Here is a 20096-nt window from a genome sequence, read left to right as displayed (position 1 = left end):
CTTTATTTCTCTCTCTGCTCTCTACTATTCATTGATTGAATGGTCTTGGCAGATTATTTAACTTCAGAACTGCAATATCTTTATTTATAGAATGTTATCTCAGTATCTTTTTTTTGTTGGTAAGAAAGACAAAATCAGATGTGTGAAGGAACTTTGTAATTCACGAATCTCCACAAAATTTAGTTACTGGATTTAATATAGCTGAAATTGTCAAAGTAATACACATAAAGATTGTTTTGTTACATTCCTTAATACTTAACATTTGAAAATATGTAGTACTTGTAATAGTTTTAGTACATTCCGTTATTTGGGAGTTCATAAAATTATTATTCAATTTTCTGGGAAAAGTGTGAAATGCTAACAGCCAAATATGTTTTTTAAATCCTTTCTTACAAAATTGTGGTGCAGTGTGGGAAAGAGAAGTTGGTATTCAGAGATGACATATGTCTATGGCCAGGAGATAGTAAGAATTTCTATTTAATGTTGTAGTAGAGAAGCTATTTTTAGTGCACTTTATATTAAATGTTCATGAATTAAGGGAAATTTTGTGCAAGTCCTGTTTTAATATTTACATTTTAAAATACTTTTCAAATTTTACAATGTCCAATGTCAATTTTTTTTGATATGGGATATTTTCTGTTTCGCACCTGAAATTTTTCAATTCTGTTAATAGTTTATTTTAAGAGAATAAAAATGCTAAATGTCTGTATTACTGGTCGTTTATATTAGAGAATACTGATTTTTAAAATTACCTTTTAGAGTACAAACTTAAAATTACTTTCATCTTTTTCTCTATCTTCTTCTCCAGATACTCTTTGCATATCGAGAATATATTCTCCTGATGATGTTTGGGGATACTTACATAATTTTTAAAAAGTTAAGTTGAGGTATTAAAGTAATAAAAGAAAGAAGGAAGGGTTTTAGCATAATGCCACTAAACCTAATGAATCAAATTTGGAGTCCTGTAACCTGGCTCTTGAATAACATACTTCAGTCAAATAGTTTGCATATTGTAGAAAAGGTATGCAATTTCAAGAATTAATTTTAAGATTATTTGAAAAGCCTAATTTTTGTTACTTTACAGATGTTCCATTTAAGCAGACCTCTTCCATAGCTGTAGCTGGAGCGGTAATTGGAGCTGTTCTTGCCCTTTTCATCATTGCTATCTTTGTGACTGTGCTGCTGACTCCCCGAAAAAAGAGACCATCCTATCTTGACAAAGTGTAGGTAACTGTTTCTGCCTTCGTTCAACTATGCATATCAGTATGTGTCTATGTTTACCTCACAGCTCCTCATAAAGAAATTAAGGGATAGAAGTAAGGATAATATTAGGCCTTTGTTAGATGACCCTGGTTTCATCAGAATATCTCAAACTATATCTTGGTAAATGAACATTGTCAAGGGACTGCTAGAGGTACAGAACAGCTTTACATTTTTTACCTAGAGTGTATTAGACATCTTTCTAGAGGGTAACATAGTAATACTTTATGTGGTCCTGCCTTCTGAATAGAAATGTAGGTCTTTCATGAAGTGGTAACCAAAAGACATATAAAAATATCTTTGAAGTTTTAATGGCTTCTTCAGGTTGTATATGCATGTCTTATGTATAGATATAACTTTGAACTATCAAGTTATTAAATAGATTGAGTTTTATAACTTTTTTCTTAAAAACACTTTTTTTTAGTGAATTGTAAAATATCCATCTTCTTATTTAAAGAATAAGCAATATTTTTGTCCTAGTCATTGAGATAGAATTGTAAGGCAGAAATTGCACCGTGCAGTAGAATCAGATGACCACTGTCTCAGTTCTATTAATTCCATCAACAGCTTTGTTGCTTCATCTGAGAAATATGAATAATGCTCTTCCTACTTGCCTCACATGGTTGAGATGATAGTAGAATAAGATAATATTTTATAAACTGTGAAGCTCTTTACACATGGCATTATTTCTTATGTGGTTTATTAATGTTTTTATGTTAGGACATAAGATAGTTCTGTCTTCATAAATGCTTTGTATATGTCTTTGCTTCTCTAATTTGGCACAATTATAGCAGTAGTCTTTGGATCAAAGACACTTGTGTGTCAGTTACAGCTCTGTCATGATCAAATTAGTACTATGACCATGAACAAGTAAGTTACTTTATCTCAATGAGCCTCAGTTTTCTCACCTAAATGGCCTATGGCACCTTGGAGCTAGAAATTTGCTGTGATTTTCGTTAGATAAGAAGAAACAATTATTTAAACAAAGGATGAAAAAATGCTCTTTCAGTATAATACTTGTGGGACTGGAGTCCTTCAGTCTTTCAAGAGTGACTAGCATGTGGTTACTTAATCTTAATTTCCAGATTATCTTGGCTTTTCTATAATTTCAAAAACATAATGTACTGGTAGGCTAACAAATTAATGTAGCCATCTTATTTATCACTTAAGTTTTAATCATTTAAAATACTAGTTTATATTCATGGAGACATTATTAGACCACAGAATTTATTACTTCAGGATCTATAGTTTTCATTCCCTTTGTCCTTTAATATAGTTAACTTTTTGATTTTCTAAGCACAAGTACTGAAAATGTTATCTGTGATCTTCAAAAGCATGAGACTATATAAAATCTTGTAAAATGCAGAGAGCTACAAGGTATATTAAAACCTATATTTGTTATAAGTAAACAATATTTAAAATATATGAAAATATTGATTTTCTGATGTGCAACTTTGGAAAAAATAAATGCATTCACTAAAAATGTAATGATTATTTTGTTTATTTCAGATGGCAAGATTTATAATGGTCTGTAGATTGAAAAAATTATCTGACAATATTGTAATTGTGACTAAAGCTTTTGAAAATCAGTTTTGGAAGTATTTCTAAAATACAGTGTAAATATTTCTTATTACGACACTTTGGAGGAAAGTGTAGTGACACTCTAAAATGTTGATAGACATAGTCAAATATTAAAACATGCACTAAAGTCATGTCGTATACTGAATTACTTAATTTCAGTTCTTCTATTTTAATTCCTTCTTTAAACATGATTGGTTCTACATACAGGAACCTTTAACACCAGTGTTTACTTTTATTTTTGATCTTTGATAGATTAATGGCAATCTAAGAACTGAATTAAACATGTAGGCTAGTGTAAATATTATATAGTATGAGGAAAATATTCTCAAAACTTATGAGAACCTTGATTTTCTTTTGCTCTTTTTTTTTTTTTTTCCCCTAAATGTGACAATCACATATTTTAACCTTTGCAATGCAGGATTGACCTTCCACCCACACATAAACCACCTCCTATGTATGAAGAACGATCCCCACCTTTGCCTCAGAAAGACCTGTATCAGGTATGTGTTCATGAGTACACTTAAGATAATGTGAGATACATTTAAAAAAATACTAAGCCATTTATATTATTTCTTTCAAAATGTTGTTCAGTCATTATGCATTAAAGATTACATAGCAGTACCTAAGTTTTAACTTGCTCAGTCATTTCTCTGAAACATTTAAGAGATCAAATTTTGTCAACAAGTTGTTATGGCCAGTATAGATAAGACAAATCAACATTATATTAGGCTTTTCACTGAATACTTGTTGAAGACTTACTGTTAACACAGTTTTATTGACATACAAGTTTATTGTAAAATAAAAAGTAGAAAATGAATATCTGTTGAGTAGCATGAAGGGCTTCTTTTCCTTGGAGTGTACAGTATTTTATTCTGTTTTGGAATCAGTTCCCATTAATTCATGTGAAAGTATGATTCAGTGCTTTTATCTTGTATTCTATACCTGGATTAATGTGCTGTACTTGTTATTTGAGAAAGTTGTAAACTATCAGAATATTTGAATTCTTTGATTCTCAACTTTAGTGGTTGTGTTTGTATGTTTGTTTTGTCTTTATCACCAACACAACATATTGGATCTCTAAGCCTGTACTGGGGTTTTATAACGTCTGGGGGCATATCTTATAATACTTTCCTCCTAAAATATGTCCTGTATCTTCACCCTGAATAAGGCAAATCATTAGCCCATCCATTCATTGATTTAATTTGGTGGAAAAATTCTAAAGGAATGTTTCTGCCAAGATGTTCTCAGCTTCTCTTCCTTAGCTGACTGTGTAGTCAGTCTACTGACCAAGAATGGGGCAGGAAGGAGCATTCCCTGGCACGTGGACCCACTGTCAGTGGGTGCTAGCTTTGTCATCTTACACAGTTAGGTGTCCTGATAGTGAAGATGTGCCATTTTTTCAGACCTTTCGTTCTCACATAAAGAGTGTAGTCTCATCTCTTGGCAAATAAATGAAATTGACAAGCAGTGTGAAATGTCATAAAATTCTTAGCTGGAGCTGTTGGGTTTTTTTGTTGTGTTTTGTTTTCGTTTGGGTTTGGGTTTGGGTTTGGGTTTGTTTTTTTGCCAGTTAGATAACTGAAAAAGTAGCTCATTAAAATGTTTTGTAGATTCCTAGATGAAGTTGGTCTGCTTTTCATAATCGATTGGCTATAGGTATTAATAATTATGTAAATTACCTTTTTGCGTCATTTTTCAGATTTTTGGTTACTTTTTGAATTTTGCTTCTTAGTTTTTTAGGAACTCTTTGATATGGATAGTAATCTTTTGTATTATATTTATCTCTTACTTTTAACCGTATAGTGTCATATAGAAAATATTACGTTTATATGTAGTAAAAATCTATTTCTTTCATTGTGTTTGTTGGAAGTTGTGTGTTGTCTGAAATTACTTCCTTACATTTCCTTCTCTCTCCTTGAACTAGAGTGTAGAAAAAAGTCTTAGAAAACTAATAGTTTTGGCTCACTTCTGTAATCCCAGCACTCTGGGAGGCCGAGACGGGCGGATCACGAGGTCAGGAGATCGAGACCATCCTGGCTAACGCGGTGAAACCCCATCTCTACTAAAAATACAAAAAAATTAGCCAGGTGCGGTGGCGGGCACCTGTAGTCCCAGCTACTCGGGAGGCTGAGGCAGGAGAATGGCGTGAACCCGGGAGGCGGAGCTTGCAGTGAGCTGAGATTGTGCCACTGCACTCCAGCCTGGGAGACAGAGTGAGACTCCGTCTCAAAAAAAAAAAAAAAAAGAAAACTAATAGTTTTATGGTTTATGTTTCATTTTAATCTGAAACTTTATTAAACTTAATAAAGAGGTAGAGACCCATTTTTTCCCAATGGGATAACCAGTTGTCCAAATACTTTTCAATTACCTATACTTCTGCATGGTTCAAGAGCACTTTTACCCTAAGGTAAATTCTCATACATATTAGGTCTGTTTCTGAACTCTTAATTCTGTTATATTGCTATGTCTTTCTCTTCCTAAACCAGGATACTGGTATTTCAATTATAATTGTTTTATAATATTATTTGATATTCAGTAAATTCCCTTATCTCTGTTCTTGCTTTCAAAATTTTTCTTGACTTTTCTTTTCTCTGTCTGCTTCAGAATTACCTTCCCAGATTCCATAAACATTCTATTGAACTCCTGAATTAATTTAATAAGAATTGACAACTTTATGATAACGTCATTTCTTCCCATCTAGAAACCAGATAAGCCTCTATTCTGGTTTCTGGTGGGGTGTGTCTGTGTGTGTGTGTGTGTGTGTGTGTATGCTGGAATAAAATCTCTTTCTGGTACATGCTTTCCACATTCCTATTAGGTTTACTTTAGGCATTTTAAGTATTTTGATAGTCACTGGGATTTCTCTCCACCCTCCCCCTGTGAACTTTTTAAATTGGCTATTAGCATATAGAAATGCCTGATTAAAAATATGAATCTTATATGCATCCTCTTTTATCAAGTTTTTGATTCATTCTAATGGTTTTTCATTTTATTTTTTTAGGAATATAATCTATTTGCTGCAAATGACAGTTCTCCTTTTTATCCTTTGCATATTGTGATTTCTCAGGGGAATACATATGAGGGGTTTCCTTATGTCATTCAGTTTTAAATCTGATATGAAATAATTGAAGACTAATATAGAATTTCCTTGCATTAAAATTTTTGAAAACACTGCATTCTATGAATAATGCTGTTTTTTAGTCTTGATTTGAAAGAATTAAAAACATTGTGAAAACTATTTTCCAAATCAAGTAAAATGATGTAGGGAACATTTTCAGGAAAACATATCTAATATTTTGAATATAGTTGGATTTCTGATATGGAAAAATCTTAATGAAAATGTGAATCTTTTAGAATAGTCTGTGTTTCAGCCTAAAGTAGCATTTACTCTAGAAATGATGACCAGGAGATCCCATGAAATGGATATTTATTTGACTCTACTGAGAATGATAATAGGAATTTCAGTTTAGCAGCAATATTACGGGGAATGAGGCTTTTGAAGTTATTTTTACAGTGCTGACATACCATGTTAATAAAAGCTTTTCAATCGCTTGAACTATCATGAGATTTTTCTCTCCTTATACCTATTTTCACAGTAGTTGTCTGTCAAATGATTTTTGGTAAATGTTTAATTTTTAACAATCCTAAAACAGTTTTATGAACAGTATTTCAAGTATAAGAATACACATACCAGTTTTCATGACAGATATTTGGTTTATGTATACACAATATGTATATTTGTATATGTGTGTGTAAGCTTTCTATGTGATGAAATGTAATATATGCATAAAGTACTTTAATGAATGACACAGAATATAAAAAGCTTATTGGTATGTTTTTAGATTCCACATAGCAACTAACCTTAAGAAACTACCACTTGTAGCATTTTAGTTTAGTATTGCAGAAGTATTTTTCTAATTATCTGAAGACTATTGAAATAGTCTCCCTTTTCCAACTAATGTATTTGTGTGAAGCTTTTATTTTTCTTTATATACTTCAACTAAACAACATATTATGGTAGACTGAATGCTGTAGCAGATATGAAAATCAAACTTTCCTCTTTTGACCCAGATATTAAAAGATTTATAAAATTTAGGAGATACTGTTTATATTAACCTATAATAGGTTTCCTATTCTTTTTAAATGAATTAAATTTTTAAAAACTCTTAGTTTAAATGAATAACATGATAAATATAGATAGCTGTTATTCCTATAAATGAAAGTGCTTGGGGTTCTCAAAATGTAAAAGTTCGTAAAGGGGTCCTGGGGCCAAAAATTTGAGAACTGCTGTTGTAAATTGTAAGTGGTATGAAGGCAGGGGTCATGTCACTGTGGTTTAGTACCATAATCTTAGTGCATAATACAGTGCTTGGCACATATAAGTACCTGATAATTTTTTTTTAATTTGACAGATCAAAATTGTATATTTTTGTGATATACAACATGCAACGCGATGCTTTAATGTATGTGGAATAACTAAATCAAGCAAATTAACATATGCATCACCTTATGTATTCTGATAAACAGTTTTTGAATGAGTAGGTGAAAGAATCAAGCCCTTTTTTATATCCTCTTCAGTTTATAATCTGTGAAAATTTCTGCATCATTTATCATATCCGTATCACAGATACTATATTTCAGTATATTTAATGTCAGTGTCCATAATATCACTGTATCAAGTATGAGATATCAATATATAATATATGTAAAAGTACAGAGAAAAACAGACTATAGAAATATTTTTAAATGTTAGCAATTATCTTTGTAATAGATTTCTCAGTGAATATTATTTTTTTAATATTTTCTGTAGTTTCTGTTTTTTCTGCAGTGCCTTTACCCGCCTCTGTAAGTAGCCTTTTAGCATAGGAAAATAGAGATCTATTGAATACCTGAGTCGCTGACCTGGAATGTTAAGCTAGTCATACTGGTCAGTGTGTCAGCAGTGTTAACTTTCTGAAAAAACTGAATTTCTTTCCAATAATTTACTATAGTATATTTCTTTCTTTAGTAAATGTTTGTAAATATTCATGACAGTGCTAGTAGAGAAAGAATGTTGTTACATGTTTTGAAGTGTATAGATAATACATACACAACAATATAAAGAGTTGTTTTCTAAGGTCTCATTCCCATACCTATTTACCCTACCCCCATCATCTACAGATAACCACTTTTATTAATTTATGTCTTCGTACTGTTTCTTTAAACATAGACAAGAAAACACACACACGCACACACACTCAGGTGCATTTTAATTTATTTTCCCCCTGTTTAAAAGTAATGTATACATATACCTTGTTACATATCTTGCCATTTTCTCCTAAAATATACTGCAGATCTTTTATTATTGAGATGCAGAGAGCATTCTCAACCTTTTTTATGTCTACATAGTATTGTAATGTGTGTATATTACGTAGTTTGCAATGTCAAAAGATTTTAATAAACCAATAATGCTATAACGAATAGCCTGGTATCTATGCTCTTTTGTATGTATGCAAGTATCTGCAGGGTAAATTTTTAAATTTGATCTTGCTACATCAAACAGTAAATGTATTTATAGTTTTGATATATATTGCCAAATAATCCTCTATAAGAACTGTACTATTTTGCACTTCTACTAATAATATATAAAAATACCTGTTTCTCCACAACCTCACCAATAGTATGTATATGTATTCCTCTTGATTATTGCTAATCTGATAGGAATGGCACGTACATATAATTGTAATTTTGCAATCTTTTAGTGAGTTTCTGCATCCTTTCAAGTGTTTAAAAAGCCATTTTTTCCTGCAAATTGTTATTCTTTTGTCTATTTATTTATTGGACAAAATTGTGATGAACGTTTTCTAAACGTTTTATAAGTAGATGTGAAAATATTTTGTTTCATGTGCATTGCTCCATGGTATCCAAATCTGTGGCAAAAACAGTTTAGTAAGATGAATCATGTGTCTCCATTGGTTTATGTTATAAGAAGTTTTAGAAAAGCAAAACAATTATGGTTGGAACTCAAATGTTACTAAAATTTGTGGTTTTAAGAATTTAAGTTCAAGAGATAAGTCCCTCCAGGTATTCAGTTATAATCAGGCCATATTTCATTTAAACCTTTCTTGAACCCATTCACTTTTCTCCTCTTTATAGTTTCATGTATTTTTATTATATCTTTTTAAAAGTCATTTTTCCAATACATCATTGCCATCTTCCAATAGTAATTTTTAGGTAGGCTGCTTTTGTTAGTAATCATTGATGGTCTTATTTTCTCCCAGGATCTGAATATTTTAACATGTTTCCAGGCACTACCTGTAGTTATGATCTTTGGGATTAGGGAAGGGAGAGAGGAATATGATAGAAGAGTTAATATTTTTTTCCCAAATTATATAAAAGTATATGACCGAGTGGATTATTCAAATAAGGATTATTTCTAGCATAGTTTTCCCCTTGAGTAGAAAAATGTTTTCATCTTTCATACTGCCTTCAGTTAGTAAGTACTAGCAGTTATTGAGACAAGTAGTGCAAGAATTGTGGGTCCTTATTCTGCTCTGAGGTGAAAAAAAATTTTGTGATCAACAAAGCTCGGTTAAAATAATGATTTATTAACTAATTTTAGTTGGGGAGCGCCCTTCAAAGCAAAAAGAAATATTAAAAATCTAAATATCTAAAAATATTTGTCAAGAATCATAAAGTTAATTTAAAGGAGATATAGCTGTAACATGTGAAGTGTAAAAGATTGATGTCTTCATCATATCAAAGCTTTTGCTATCTGTCTTATAAATGAGAAAAAGATAAGCTTGTTTTATAAGGGTTTATAGGGATTAATAAACTAATATATGCTACATCCTTAGAATAGTGCCTGACAACACAGTAATTACTGTGCATTTGCTATTATTATTTTAAAAGAAGCTGTATAATTCTTGATAAAAATATTAAAGATGCTAAGCAGTGAAATTATTTCAGTAGAAAAACAAAGCTGATGCTACTTTGATTTATTTAAACTTAGCATATGTTTCTTTTGGAAATATTCATACCTTTATTATAACCTTAGTAGTGCTTGAAATGAAACTGGAATATATGGGATCTACACTTTTTGATTCATAGTAGTGTTTTGTTTTTTTTCCTTTGTCATTCATTTATCAAATAAATATTTCTTGAATATTTAATATGTGCCAGTACTGAGAATATGTAGTTAATAAAAGATGAAAAAAATTGTCTATGGAGCTTACGTTTTAGTGATGAATGGACAACATCTATGGTGACAGCTTTCTTCCTTTTTTAAGAAGAGCTTTATTAAAATGTTAATTAACACACACTAAACTTCACATATTAGGAATGTAAATTTGATATGTTTTACATATACTGCGCACACACACAAATATACCTGGCAGATATCACCACAATGAAAATACTGTACATATCCATCATTTCCAAAAGTCCTAGTGTCCCTTTGTAATCTCCCCCCTCTAGTCCTTTACCAGCTTCTCTTTCATATCCTCTGGAAACTAACCACTGATCTGCTTTCTGTCATGTATTAGTTTACATATTCTCAAATTTTACACAAATTTTATACAATTTGTTCTCTCTTTTGGTCTTGCTTCTTTCACTTTACATAGCAATTTTGAGATTCATTCATGTTATGTTGATCAGTAGTTAATTCTTTTTACGTAGCTATAATATACTGCATTTTTGTTTATATATTTATCTGTTGATGGACATTTTTGTTTCCAGTTTGGGACTATTACAGAGTTGCTATGAACATTTATGTACAAGTCTTTGTGTAAATATATGCTTTCATTTCTCTTGGGTAAACACCTAGGAGTGGAATGACTGGGTCATATGGTAAGTGTGTGTTTAACTTTCTAAGAAAATGCCAAACTGTCATCCTAAATGGTTTTACCATTTATGTTCCTATCAGCCATGTGAGTTGCTTCATACCCTTACCAACACTTACTATGATCAGACATTAAAATTTTTAGATATTCTAATAGTTGTGTGGTTGTGTTTTATTTAGGTTTAAATTTTCATTTTTCCTAGTTACTAATATGTAGAACATTTTTTCATTTGCTGGTTTGTCATCAGTTTATGTTCTTTGGTGAAATATCTGTTCAGATTTTTCATTTTTATTGGATCACTTTCTTATTGATGAGTTTTGAGAGTTCTTTATATATTTTAGATACAAATCCTTTGTCAGCTATATAATTAGCAGATATTTTCTCCGATTCTTTTGCTTGTCATTCTCTTTAACAGTGACTTTCTTTTCTTTTCTTTTTTTTTTGAAACAAGTCTTGCTCTGTTGCCAGACTGGAGTGCAGTGGTGCAATCTTGGCTCACTGCAACTTCCTGCTCCCGGGTTCAAGCGATTCTCCTGCCTCAGCCTCCCAAGTAGCTGGGACTACAGGCGCACACCAGCAGGCCCAGCTAATTTCTGTATTTTAGTAGAAACGGGGTTTCACCATGTTGTCCAGGATAGTCTTGATCTCTTGACCTCGTGATCCGCCCACCTCAGCCTCCCAAAGTGTTGGGATTGCAGGTGTGAGCCACTGCGCCCAGTCAACAGTGACTTTTTAAGAGAAGATGTTAATTTTGATGATGTTCAGATTATATGATAACAATGTAGTGCTATGCTTTTATCTCTGGAATGGGGCTGTGGAGGACCTATTTTTTGTTAGTTGTCGTTTTATTTAATCAAAACTTGATTGACTCATGAGTAAACAGAAATAAGGAACCATTGAAGCTTAATGTGGTAAGCCAAGTACAATGAAATTTCCTCCCAATTTCAGAGCACCTAGTAGCTTTCTTCATAAAAGCATGATGTTTATGTATTGGGAGCAGTTCCTTTGTAAATACGAAGAAGTCTGGACAGAGAGCTGAACTATTTATAAATGTTCAGAACAAAGAAACTAAATTGTTGTCAGAGAATGGACATATTATTTGTGAATTAAATTTTATATAACCACTATTAATCTAATTTTACTTTGAATTTGGCCATTTAGTGTTGATTTTATTCTGAACAGATGGTTTTGTTGAAGTTCTTTTGATACGTTAAAAATAGAAAATTGGTCTATTTATGGACTTCTGAGAGAATAAAAATCAGGCTAAATTAAGGCTGCCCTAAGTGAAGAGTTGTCCAAGTTAGCTATCTTCATATTGTGACATTAGCAATGCCAGTGAGACCTCAGTGCTTGCCTTACTTCCCAGGATTAGAGATTAATAATATCCGTTACTACCTGTTTACACGAAAATACCAATGGGGAGACTATCTCAGGCTATTGATACCCTCCTTATATATGAGCACAGTAATCTTATATCCTAGAATGTCCAGGATTGTCCTGATTTCACGTATTTATGTCCTAGTGCCAGTATGTATTTAAGTCCATGTAGCCTGACTTTGAGCTGCTAAATAATCATGGTGTTATATTAACTCCTGTGATAGTATTCCACTGAAAACATGACTTTTCGACTTTTATCTCAAATCACCAGCCTTCACTGGTACTTAAAGCTCTCTAAGATACTTCTCTAGCACTCTGGAAGTGTCTTAGAACAAATTTATTGAATACTTAGCACACTTTTGTTTTTGAATCTATTCAGATACCTTAAATAAAATGAAATTAGAATTAAAACTTTTGTTAAAGTAAAATTTTTATTTAGAAACATCTTAAGTTTGAAGAAGACATGTTAGAATGAATTAATTTAAATGTTTATAAAGAGTTCATTGGTTAAAAAAAATAGACCATAACTCTTTAAAAGGCTACAGTTTTCAAGTAAGTTAGAAATACTAGATTAAATTCAAGATACGTTTTGGTTTAGAAAGATTTAAAATGCCAAAAATTAAGAAATGTTTAAAAATAACTGAATAAATGGGAAAACATTCAAAAGGATTTGTTTTGGGGAAAGTAGTCATGACCACAGTTTATTCTTGGTTGAGTTGACCTTATCTGCAGCCACCAAATTATTCCATTTTCTTTTATGAGAATGGGAATCTTTAACCCAGTTTGCCTTGGCAAACTGTCAGATAAGTTTCCATAGCTACCAAGCTACCATAGTTCAAATTCCTGTTTCTAGGCATGATAATAGACATAGTTACCTCTCTTTCCCCACAGACATGTTTTCACCACTGGCTAAATCTGGTTGTGGTATGATTCCAAATTTATTTTGCTGGTTTCTTGGAACATATTTTCAAACCCAGATGTTCATCCACTTAGGTTTTTGTATAATAACATCCCATTATTTGATTTATTGATATATCTTGATTGGGAATGTGTTCAGGGCAAGCAGTTAGCCAGTTGGTAACTCCATCTTTTTAAATATATATCACTTGCTACTTGGGAATCTTATTCTGAGAAATAAGCCCCACAGTAACATGTGTGTATTTTGGGGCATGTAAATTAAAATGTTAATCTTGAAATTCAGACTAAACAGCATTTTATTATTGAAAAGTTAGTAAGACCCACTGTTTTAGGGGAGGGGCCCTATCTGGAGTGGTACTTTAGTTTGAATCATTGATACTGCTTTACAAATATGTTTCAAAACGCATTAGGCCTGTTAAAATCATTTTCATATTTACTAACATGTCACAACTTACTTTCCTTACCTTTGATTAATAGCAAAATACATAGGTTACACATTCATATTCAGGATCATTCTTTTTGATGAGTTTCCATGACAACCAAACAAAAAACTTAGAACTTAAAATACATTAAATTCTTTTAGGCCTACTTCTGGTTTTTCAAGAGATCCAGCTTGAGTTCATTTAACATTTCTATGACTGCATAATTTGTCTGTTTCTTCCACAGAGCCAAACTCCATGATGATTTCTTACTGTTCCATTGATGGGGGAGTGTAGTTTTTCTTTATAATTTTAAAAAACAGAACTTGAACCGCAAGGTGAAGGTCACAAGAAGGTAGAATAGAATACTCAGCATAAAGATGACGTTTCCAATAATTAGATTTGTCTGATAGTGGGGCTGATACTTTGCACAGTAATACTGACATTGTGTATTGGACTCAGCTTTTGTCTATTGTTGTAGGTTATAGGAAGCATTCCTGCATTGGGAATAAAGTTACGTTTTAAGGCCCCTTCCAGTTCTACATCTTGACTCCTTTTTTTTCCCCTGGGAAAATAATACAGATGGTAGATTCAAAAGTAACATTGGTATTACTTGAGACCAATGTTCTACATAGATATCTTCATGTGATTCTTAGTGTAACATTTAACTATACAGTTGATTAGTTAATGGGTTATTATAAAAGCACACACAGTAGAAGTAACCAACACTATTCTGTACATGTTTTCGAGTTTCATTTTAAGAACTGTTGCCAATCCAAATATCATTGAATTTAAAAAACAATGTAGACAAAAATTACTTCAAATTTTTTTTTGCTTTAAGAACAAGATTTTCTTCTTAAAAATGTGAATTAAACATTGTATTTTGGTTGCTTTACACTTAGGACTGTTTGACAGCTCACATAGATACTAGAAGCTTAAAATGCACTTTGAATGATATCTTTACAGTAGCTTTAACCACAATGAATATAGATGAGATATAAAACTTGCTATCGGTGGAGTATTTTTTGTACATAAGTAGCTTTAGAAGAATGAGATTTGTTAAAGGCCTTTAAAAGGAAATGCTTAGCTTTATGAAGATTCGTATTTTAAATTCATTGGCACTTTACAGAAGGTAATAATCTCAATTTCAGATGTTTGGCGGGCGGTAATTCTATAGACTATCAGTCCTGTTTATGAAAAGAAATGGCATGTAAATGTATTTGTCTGAAACTTTTCAAATGCCTTATTATTGATACATGTATTCCCATGGAAACCACAAATACCTTTTTAGAAAAATAATGTAAAATAGTAGCTTTACTTTTAAGTAGAACCTGAGAAATTGCAGACTATATTTAAGAAAAGGTAGTTACAAAGTTGAATAATTTTACTGTGGGTATTTCCCATTGAGAAATGAACTGTATGTATAATTGTTAAACCATGTGTGGCATGTTTACACACACACACACACACACACCCCCACACATTAATTGTACCAGATCATAAAAACATAAAACTTAAAGTGATAAGTTGGACTTCATTAAAATTAAAAACTTTAGGTCTTTGAAAGACACCATTAGGAAAGCAAAGGCAAACCACAGACACAAACAAAATTTGTATCAGACAAAAGACTTTCTTCCAGAATATATGAAGAAGTCTTAGAATTCAATAGGAAGACAACCCAGTTTTTTAAAATGAGCAGATTTATTTAGACTTTTTGTCAAAGAAAATGTACTAATGGCCAATAAGCACATGAAAAAATACTCAACATTACTAGTCACCAGATAAATACAAGTTAAACCACAATGAATTGCCACTGCACATCCATTAGATTTGCTAACATTAAGACTGACTGAACTGTTTGTTGATATTATAATTAATAGCTTCCAGTTTCTTTTGTAAATCTGTTTTTATACGTGCTGAGTTTATATAACAATTTATACTTAATTTTATTATTTTCTATTTTTGCTCTAGTAGGTTTATATTTTATTGTTTTCTATTCTTACATCCCAAAATACTGCATGTAATTGTAAGTCCAAACACCAAAATTGTTCTGGGGGAATATTCCTTCACTTCCACTCCCATTATAGTTCTTGTATACAGGGATTTATAATGAGTATGGTTTTTGGCTCATAAAAAGTTACTCAAGTTTATTTTTATTTTAAAGTCCTCTACAACTGAGTAATCCTATCCTTGATGGTAGTTTTCCATAGTGAACTAACTGGAATTAATTAAGTAATCCACTGTACTTTTTTTTTTTTTTTTTTCTTTTTAAGTGAGGAATGTGATATTATGAGTTACCTAACTTGACAAGGGAGAGAGAGTTGTCAGGGCAGCACATGGCAAGTATGAGTCATTGCCCTGGAGTTGGAAACACCGTTTGAGGTCTCAAAGCTCAGTCTTCTACTCAAGGCGAAATTTCCTCCAACATCACTCCTAAAAGATCGCCATCTAGCTTTCAACTGAAAACACTTCAGTTAACAATTTTACTACCTCGTGAGACATTATATTTCTTTTTTGATAGGCCAAATTGCTAGCAAATTAGAAATCTACCCTCCTTTCAACTTAATTAGCCCTGATTATGATCTCTGTAATTTTAAAAAATCTCTTAAGCATTTTAAGCTACATTTATTAAGAACATAAATTTCTTAGCCCACTTTTTATACAAAAATTAAATGCTTGCAACAATCCTTCAGGAATTGTTTGATAGCCTTTCAGATATTTAAAGTTCTCTGACTTGCTGTCACTATTTTATTTAAACTAGCTTGAGTACTCCCAGTATTTTTAACCATTTCTAATATAGTGTATTTTATCTGCCCTCACTGGTCCCTCTGTTTCATTTCATTGAAATGTAATATTCATCATGAAATATGTTTCTGGAACAAAATAGAATACTCCATGGTGATAAGTGCCAAATGAATTTATAACCTTTTCTAATCCCTGTACTTCTGTTAAAATTATCTGCTTCCATTTCTGCATGTACGTATATATATTTCACAGCTAGCTACCATCTTAGTATCTTAAAATCCCTGTCAATTCAGACATCTTCCATACAGATATATTCATTTTGTTAACCTAATTGTGTTTCTGTCTCTTAAATTTAACCTTTCTTTTAGATTAATGTTCCTTTTTTGCCAGTTTTTTTTTTTACAGTCAAGATTCATAAATTTTGATTTTTCTAGTGCCCTGAACTGATGTGAAAAATGGGAAACCAAAGTGATAAGACTCAAAACAACAATAAAAGGAAATGGCCAAACCCAGTTGGATTATCAAAATCAGTTATTAGTATCTTGCTATTTTTACCCATGTTTCACATTAACTCTTTTTTACATGATTTTTTTTTTTACTTTATATATTTTTCCACTGTATAGATTTTTTTTCTTTTTGCAACCAAAGTGATGATCATATATTTTCCAATTTTAAAAATTATTTCTAGTGGAAAATTGGAGCTAAAGGGAGAATAAAATAGAATGGAGTTTAGGGGGCTGGGCACAGTGGCTAATGCCTATAATCCCGGCACTTTGGGAGGCCAAGGCAGGAGGATCAGGAGGTCAGGAGATCGAGATCATCCTGGCTAACACGGTGAAACCCCGTCTCTACTAAAAATACAAAAACTTAGCCGGACGTGGTGGTGGGCACCTGTAGTCCCAGCGACTCGGGAGGCTGAGGCAGGAGAATGGCGTGAACCTGGGAGGCAGAGCTTGCAGTGAACTGAGATAGCACCACTGCAGTCCAGCCTGGGCGACAGAGCGAGACTACGTCTCAAAAAAAATAAAAAAGAATGGAGAGTAGGGAAGATGAGTTTTGGGAACGGAATTAGAGAATGAGTTTATATCTCTAGTAATCTTGAAAGTAAGAATTAGTGTGACGGTATGGAGTAAAAGTAGAGCAGGGAGAAATGGTAGATATGTGTGAGCTTCCAAAGCTTTTCAAACACAACCTGGAGACATAAGGCGTATTATACTAATGAGGTAATTAAAGTTTCAAACAGAAATTGCTGTCTCACGGTGTTATTCTGGCACCATATCCACCTTGTTTCTGGTGGTTAAATGCTGCCACTTGGCCTTTGTCACCGCAAAATGCCATTTTTTTTAACCCACTGCCATGCTTGGGTCTACAGAGAAGAGCAACCAGTGAATTCTCAAGGATGCCAGATCTCCCCTCATGAATGTATTTCACACAGAATTGGTGAAGGGAATGTTCTCAAGACCTCTGGAGCAGGGGTCCCCAACCCCCATGCCACAGACCAGTATTGGTCTGTGGCTTGTTAGGAACCAGGCCACACAGCAGCAGGGGAGTGAGCATTACCGCCTGAGCTCCACCTCCTGTCAGATCAGCAGTGGCATCAGATTCTCATAGGAGCACAAACTATTGCGAACTGTGCATGCAAGGGATCTAGGTTGCATGCTCCTTGTGGAACAGTTTCATCCCGAAACCATCCCCTGTACCCTGATCCATGGAAAAAATGTCTTCCATGAAACCCATCCCTCGTTCCAAAAAGGTTGGTCACTGCTGTTCTGGAGGACAAAGTTAACAGGTGATTAAACAGATCTTACATAAGAGAAATCCACCTTAGCATTTTATCTCCTTAAGCATTTGAATTCTTTCTTCTACAGTATATCAAGGAAGTTCTAGAATTTCACCTTCATTTAGTGTAGTCCACCTTTGAGCCTGGATTTCAGTCAGCCAGCCAACCTGTTACCACTAATAGCCACTCCAATACATTGAATCCAGAATCACAACTTAGCAGATCTGTATAAACAAATTTTAAGTCAACATTATGATCCTTCCATTCTGATTCCAACCCCTTAGCATCCCTTTCCATGTAGATTCTTAAGGTTTCTCTCTCTAATTTGGCAATATCTTGCAGGGTTTTCTTGGGAGGGCAGGTCACTCTTTGTGATTTAACCTCTGAGTTAAATAGATCTTGAAAATTAAACACTGCCTTTGAAAAAAAACTCAGTCATAGACAGTTAAAAGGAAATATTTGGCACTCATATCATTGATATGGTTTGGCAGTGTCCCCACCTAAATCTCATCTTGAATTGTAGTTCCCATAATCCCCACGTCATGGGAAGGACCTGGTGGGAGGTAATTGAATCATGGAGGCAGGCTTCCCCATGCTGCTGTTCTTGTGGTAATAAGTTCTCATGAAACCTGATGGTGTTATAAGGGGCTTTTCCCCCTTTTGCTAATGTGAAGAAGGATGTGTTTGCTTCCCTTTCTGCCATGATTGTAAGTTTCTCAAGGCCTCACCAGCCATGCGGAACTGTGAGTCAATTAAACCTCTTTCCTTTGTAAAGTACGCAGTCTCAGGCTTTCCTTTATAGCAGTGTGAGAACAGACTAATGCAATCAAACTGCCTAGAAATCTCAGATAAATTCACCGATCCATTATATATATAATTTTGTTTACAGCACCACAGCCAACAGTGTTGTTAAACTTTCTCCTACCATGTAATGATTCCCTTTCAGCTTCCAGTAACATTTTCCTGATCTTTCTTTAACCTTTTACCAACAGCCTCCTTGAAGACCACCAAGCTTCTTCTGTTAGCTGTCTCTTCTAAGGCCCTTCCAACATCTGCCCATAGCCTGGTCTCAAAGCTGTTGCCACGTGTTTTAGGTTTTGTTACAGCAGCACTCTACTTCCATGTGTAAAAATCTTTTGGCTTTCTTTTGCTATGTAACAACCTCAATTTAGTGGCTTAAATGAACAGCAGCCATTTTATTACTCTCTCTCCTGATTCTGAAGTTGACAGGGTGCTTTGTGAGAAGCCCTGGGCAGCTTAGGGTTTCTCACATAGTTGCAGTCAGATGGTGGCTGGGGCTGTAGTCATCTGAATGCTCACTCACTTGTTTGGTTCCTGGGATAACAAAACACAAACAGATGGGGGCTGAACAGTTTACACTCCCACTGCCCAAGGGTCTCTCTTTATAGTCTTTCTACATGGTCTCTCCAGCATGGTAGCTTCCTAGTAGCTAGACTTCTTACATGGCAGCTCAGGATTCCTGAGGTGCATGTTCACAGAGAGAAAGGTAAGTGAAAGCTGTGTTACCATAGGATCACTTCCACCATACTTTAATAGTTGAAGCAACTACAAAGGCCCACTCATAAGGCAAGGTTTTATGTAAACTCCAGTTCTTAATGGGGGAGTGGCAGTATTCTGGGAAGTCTGTGTGACTAGAAATAATGCTGTAGCAGGTTTTGGAAAATACAGTCTGTGTCCTCTGTGTTGTCATATATCCAGAATGTTTTGAAACATGCAAATATAAAACTAAAATGAAGGGTAAATATCAATAGAGGTCAGTAAATCTTTGCAAGGTTTATAATGTCACTTTATAATTCATTTACCTTATATTTGCATTGTATTGTTATACATCAGTGGATGGTCATAACATCTGCTGACCAATGAAAGACTGAAAGTAAAATTTTAATGCTAATAGGAAAGAATTAATTAGGGAAGGCTATGAGAGGGAAGATTCATTTTATAGGTGGTTATACATTAATTTTTTATGTCACAATGATTTTTTTCTTTGTGCATTGTCATGACTGCAGTTACTTGAATAAATAGTATATTGAGAAAGAGGATTTTCTAATTTTTTATATGGATAGATCAGATCTATAAAGTAAATGGAGAATTCAGAATCAAGAAAAGATTTCACAGTGAAAAGATGAAACAAGTACGATCTGGGAATACTATCAAAGTAAATCTGAAAAACAAAAA

The 20096-nt window shown here is 33.2% G+C and overlaps 1 protein-coding gene across 4 annotated transcripts in view; it reads left to right on the top strand.

The window, feature by feature from the left end:
* The window catches only part of NECTIN3 (nectin cell adhesion molecule 3), a 120863-nt gene that overhangs the window by 69044 nt on the left and 31723 nt on the right, over window positions 1-20096 (top strand). For 2 of the 4 annotated variants that reach the window (XM_050778897.1, XM_050778899.1), the window contains exons 6-7: window positions 1085-1223; window positions 3260-3341. In XM_050778897.1, the coding sequence (XP_050634854.1) occupies window positions 1085-1223; window positions 3260-3341 (221 nt within the window). Of the gene's footprint in view, window positions 1-1084; window positions 1224-3259; window positions 3342-5842; window positions 8298-20096 lie in introns of those variants that run through there. The other 2 variants (XM_050778898.1, XR_007723209.1) reach the window with 2 other exon arrangements.

The sequence above is a fragment of the Macaca thibetana genome, chromosome 2 (genome assembly GCF_024542745.1).
Source record: "Macaca thibetana thibetana isolate TM-01 chromosome 2, ASM2454274v1, whole genome shotgun sequence".
Lineage (NCBI taxonomy): Eukaryota > Metazoa > Chordata > Mammalia > Primates > Cercopithecidae > Macaca > Macaca thibetana.
Note: the sequence above shows the minus strand (reverse complement) of the source record. Positions and strands in the feature narration are given on the sequence as shown.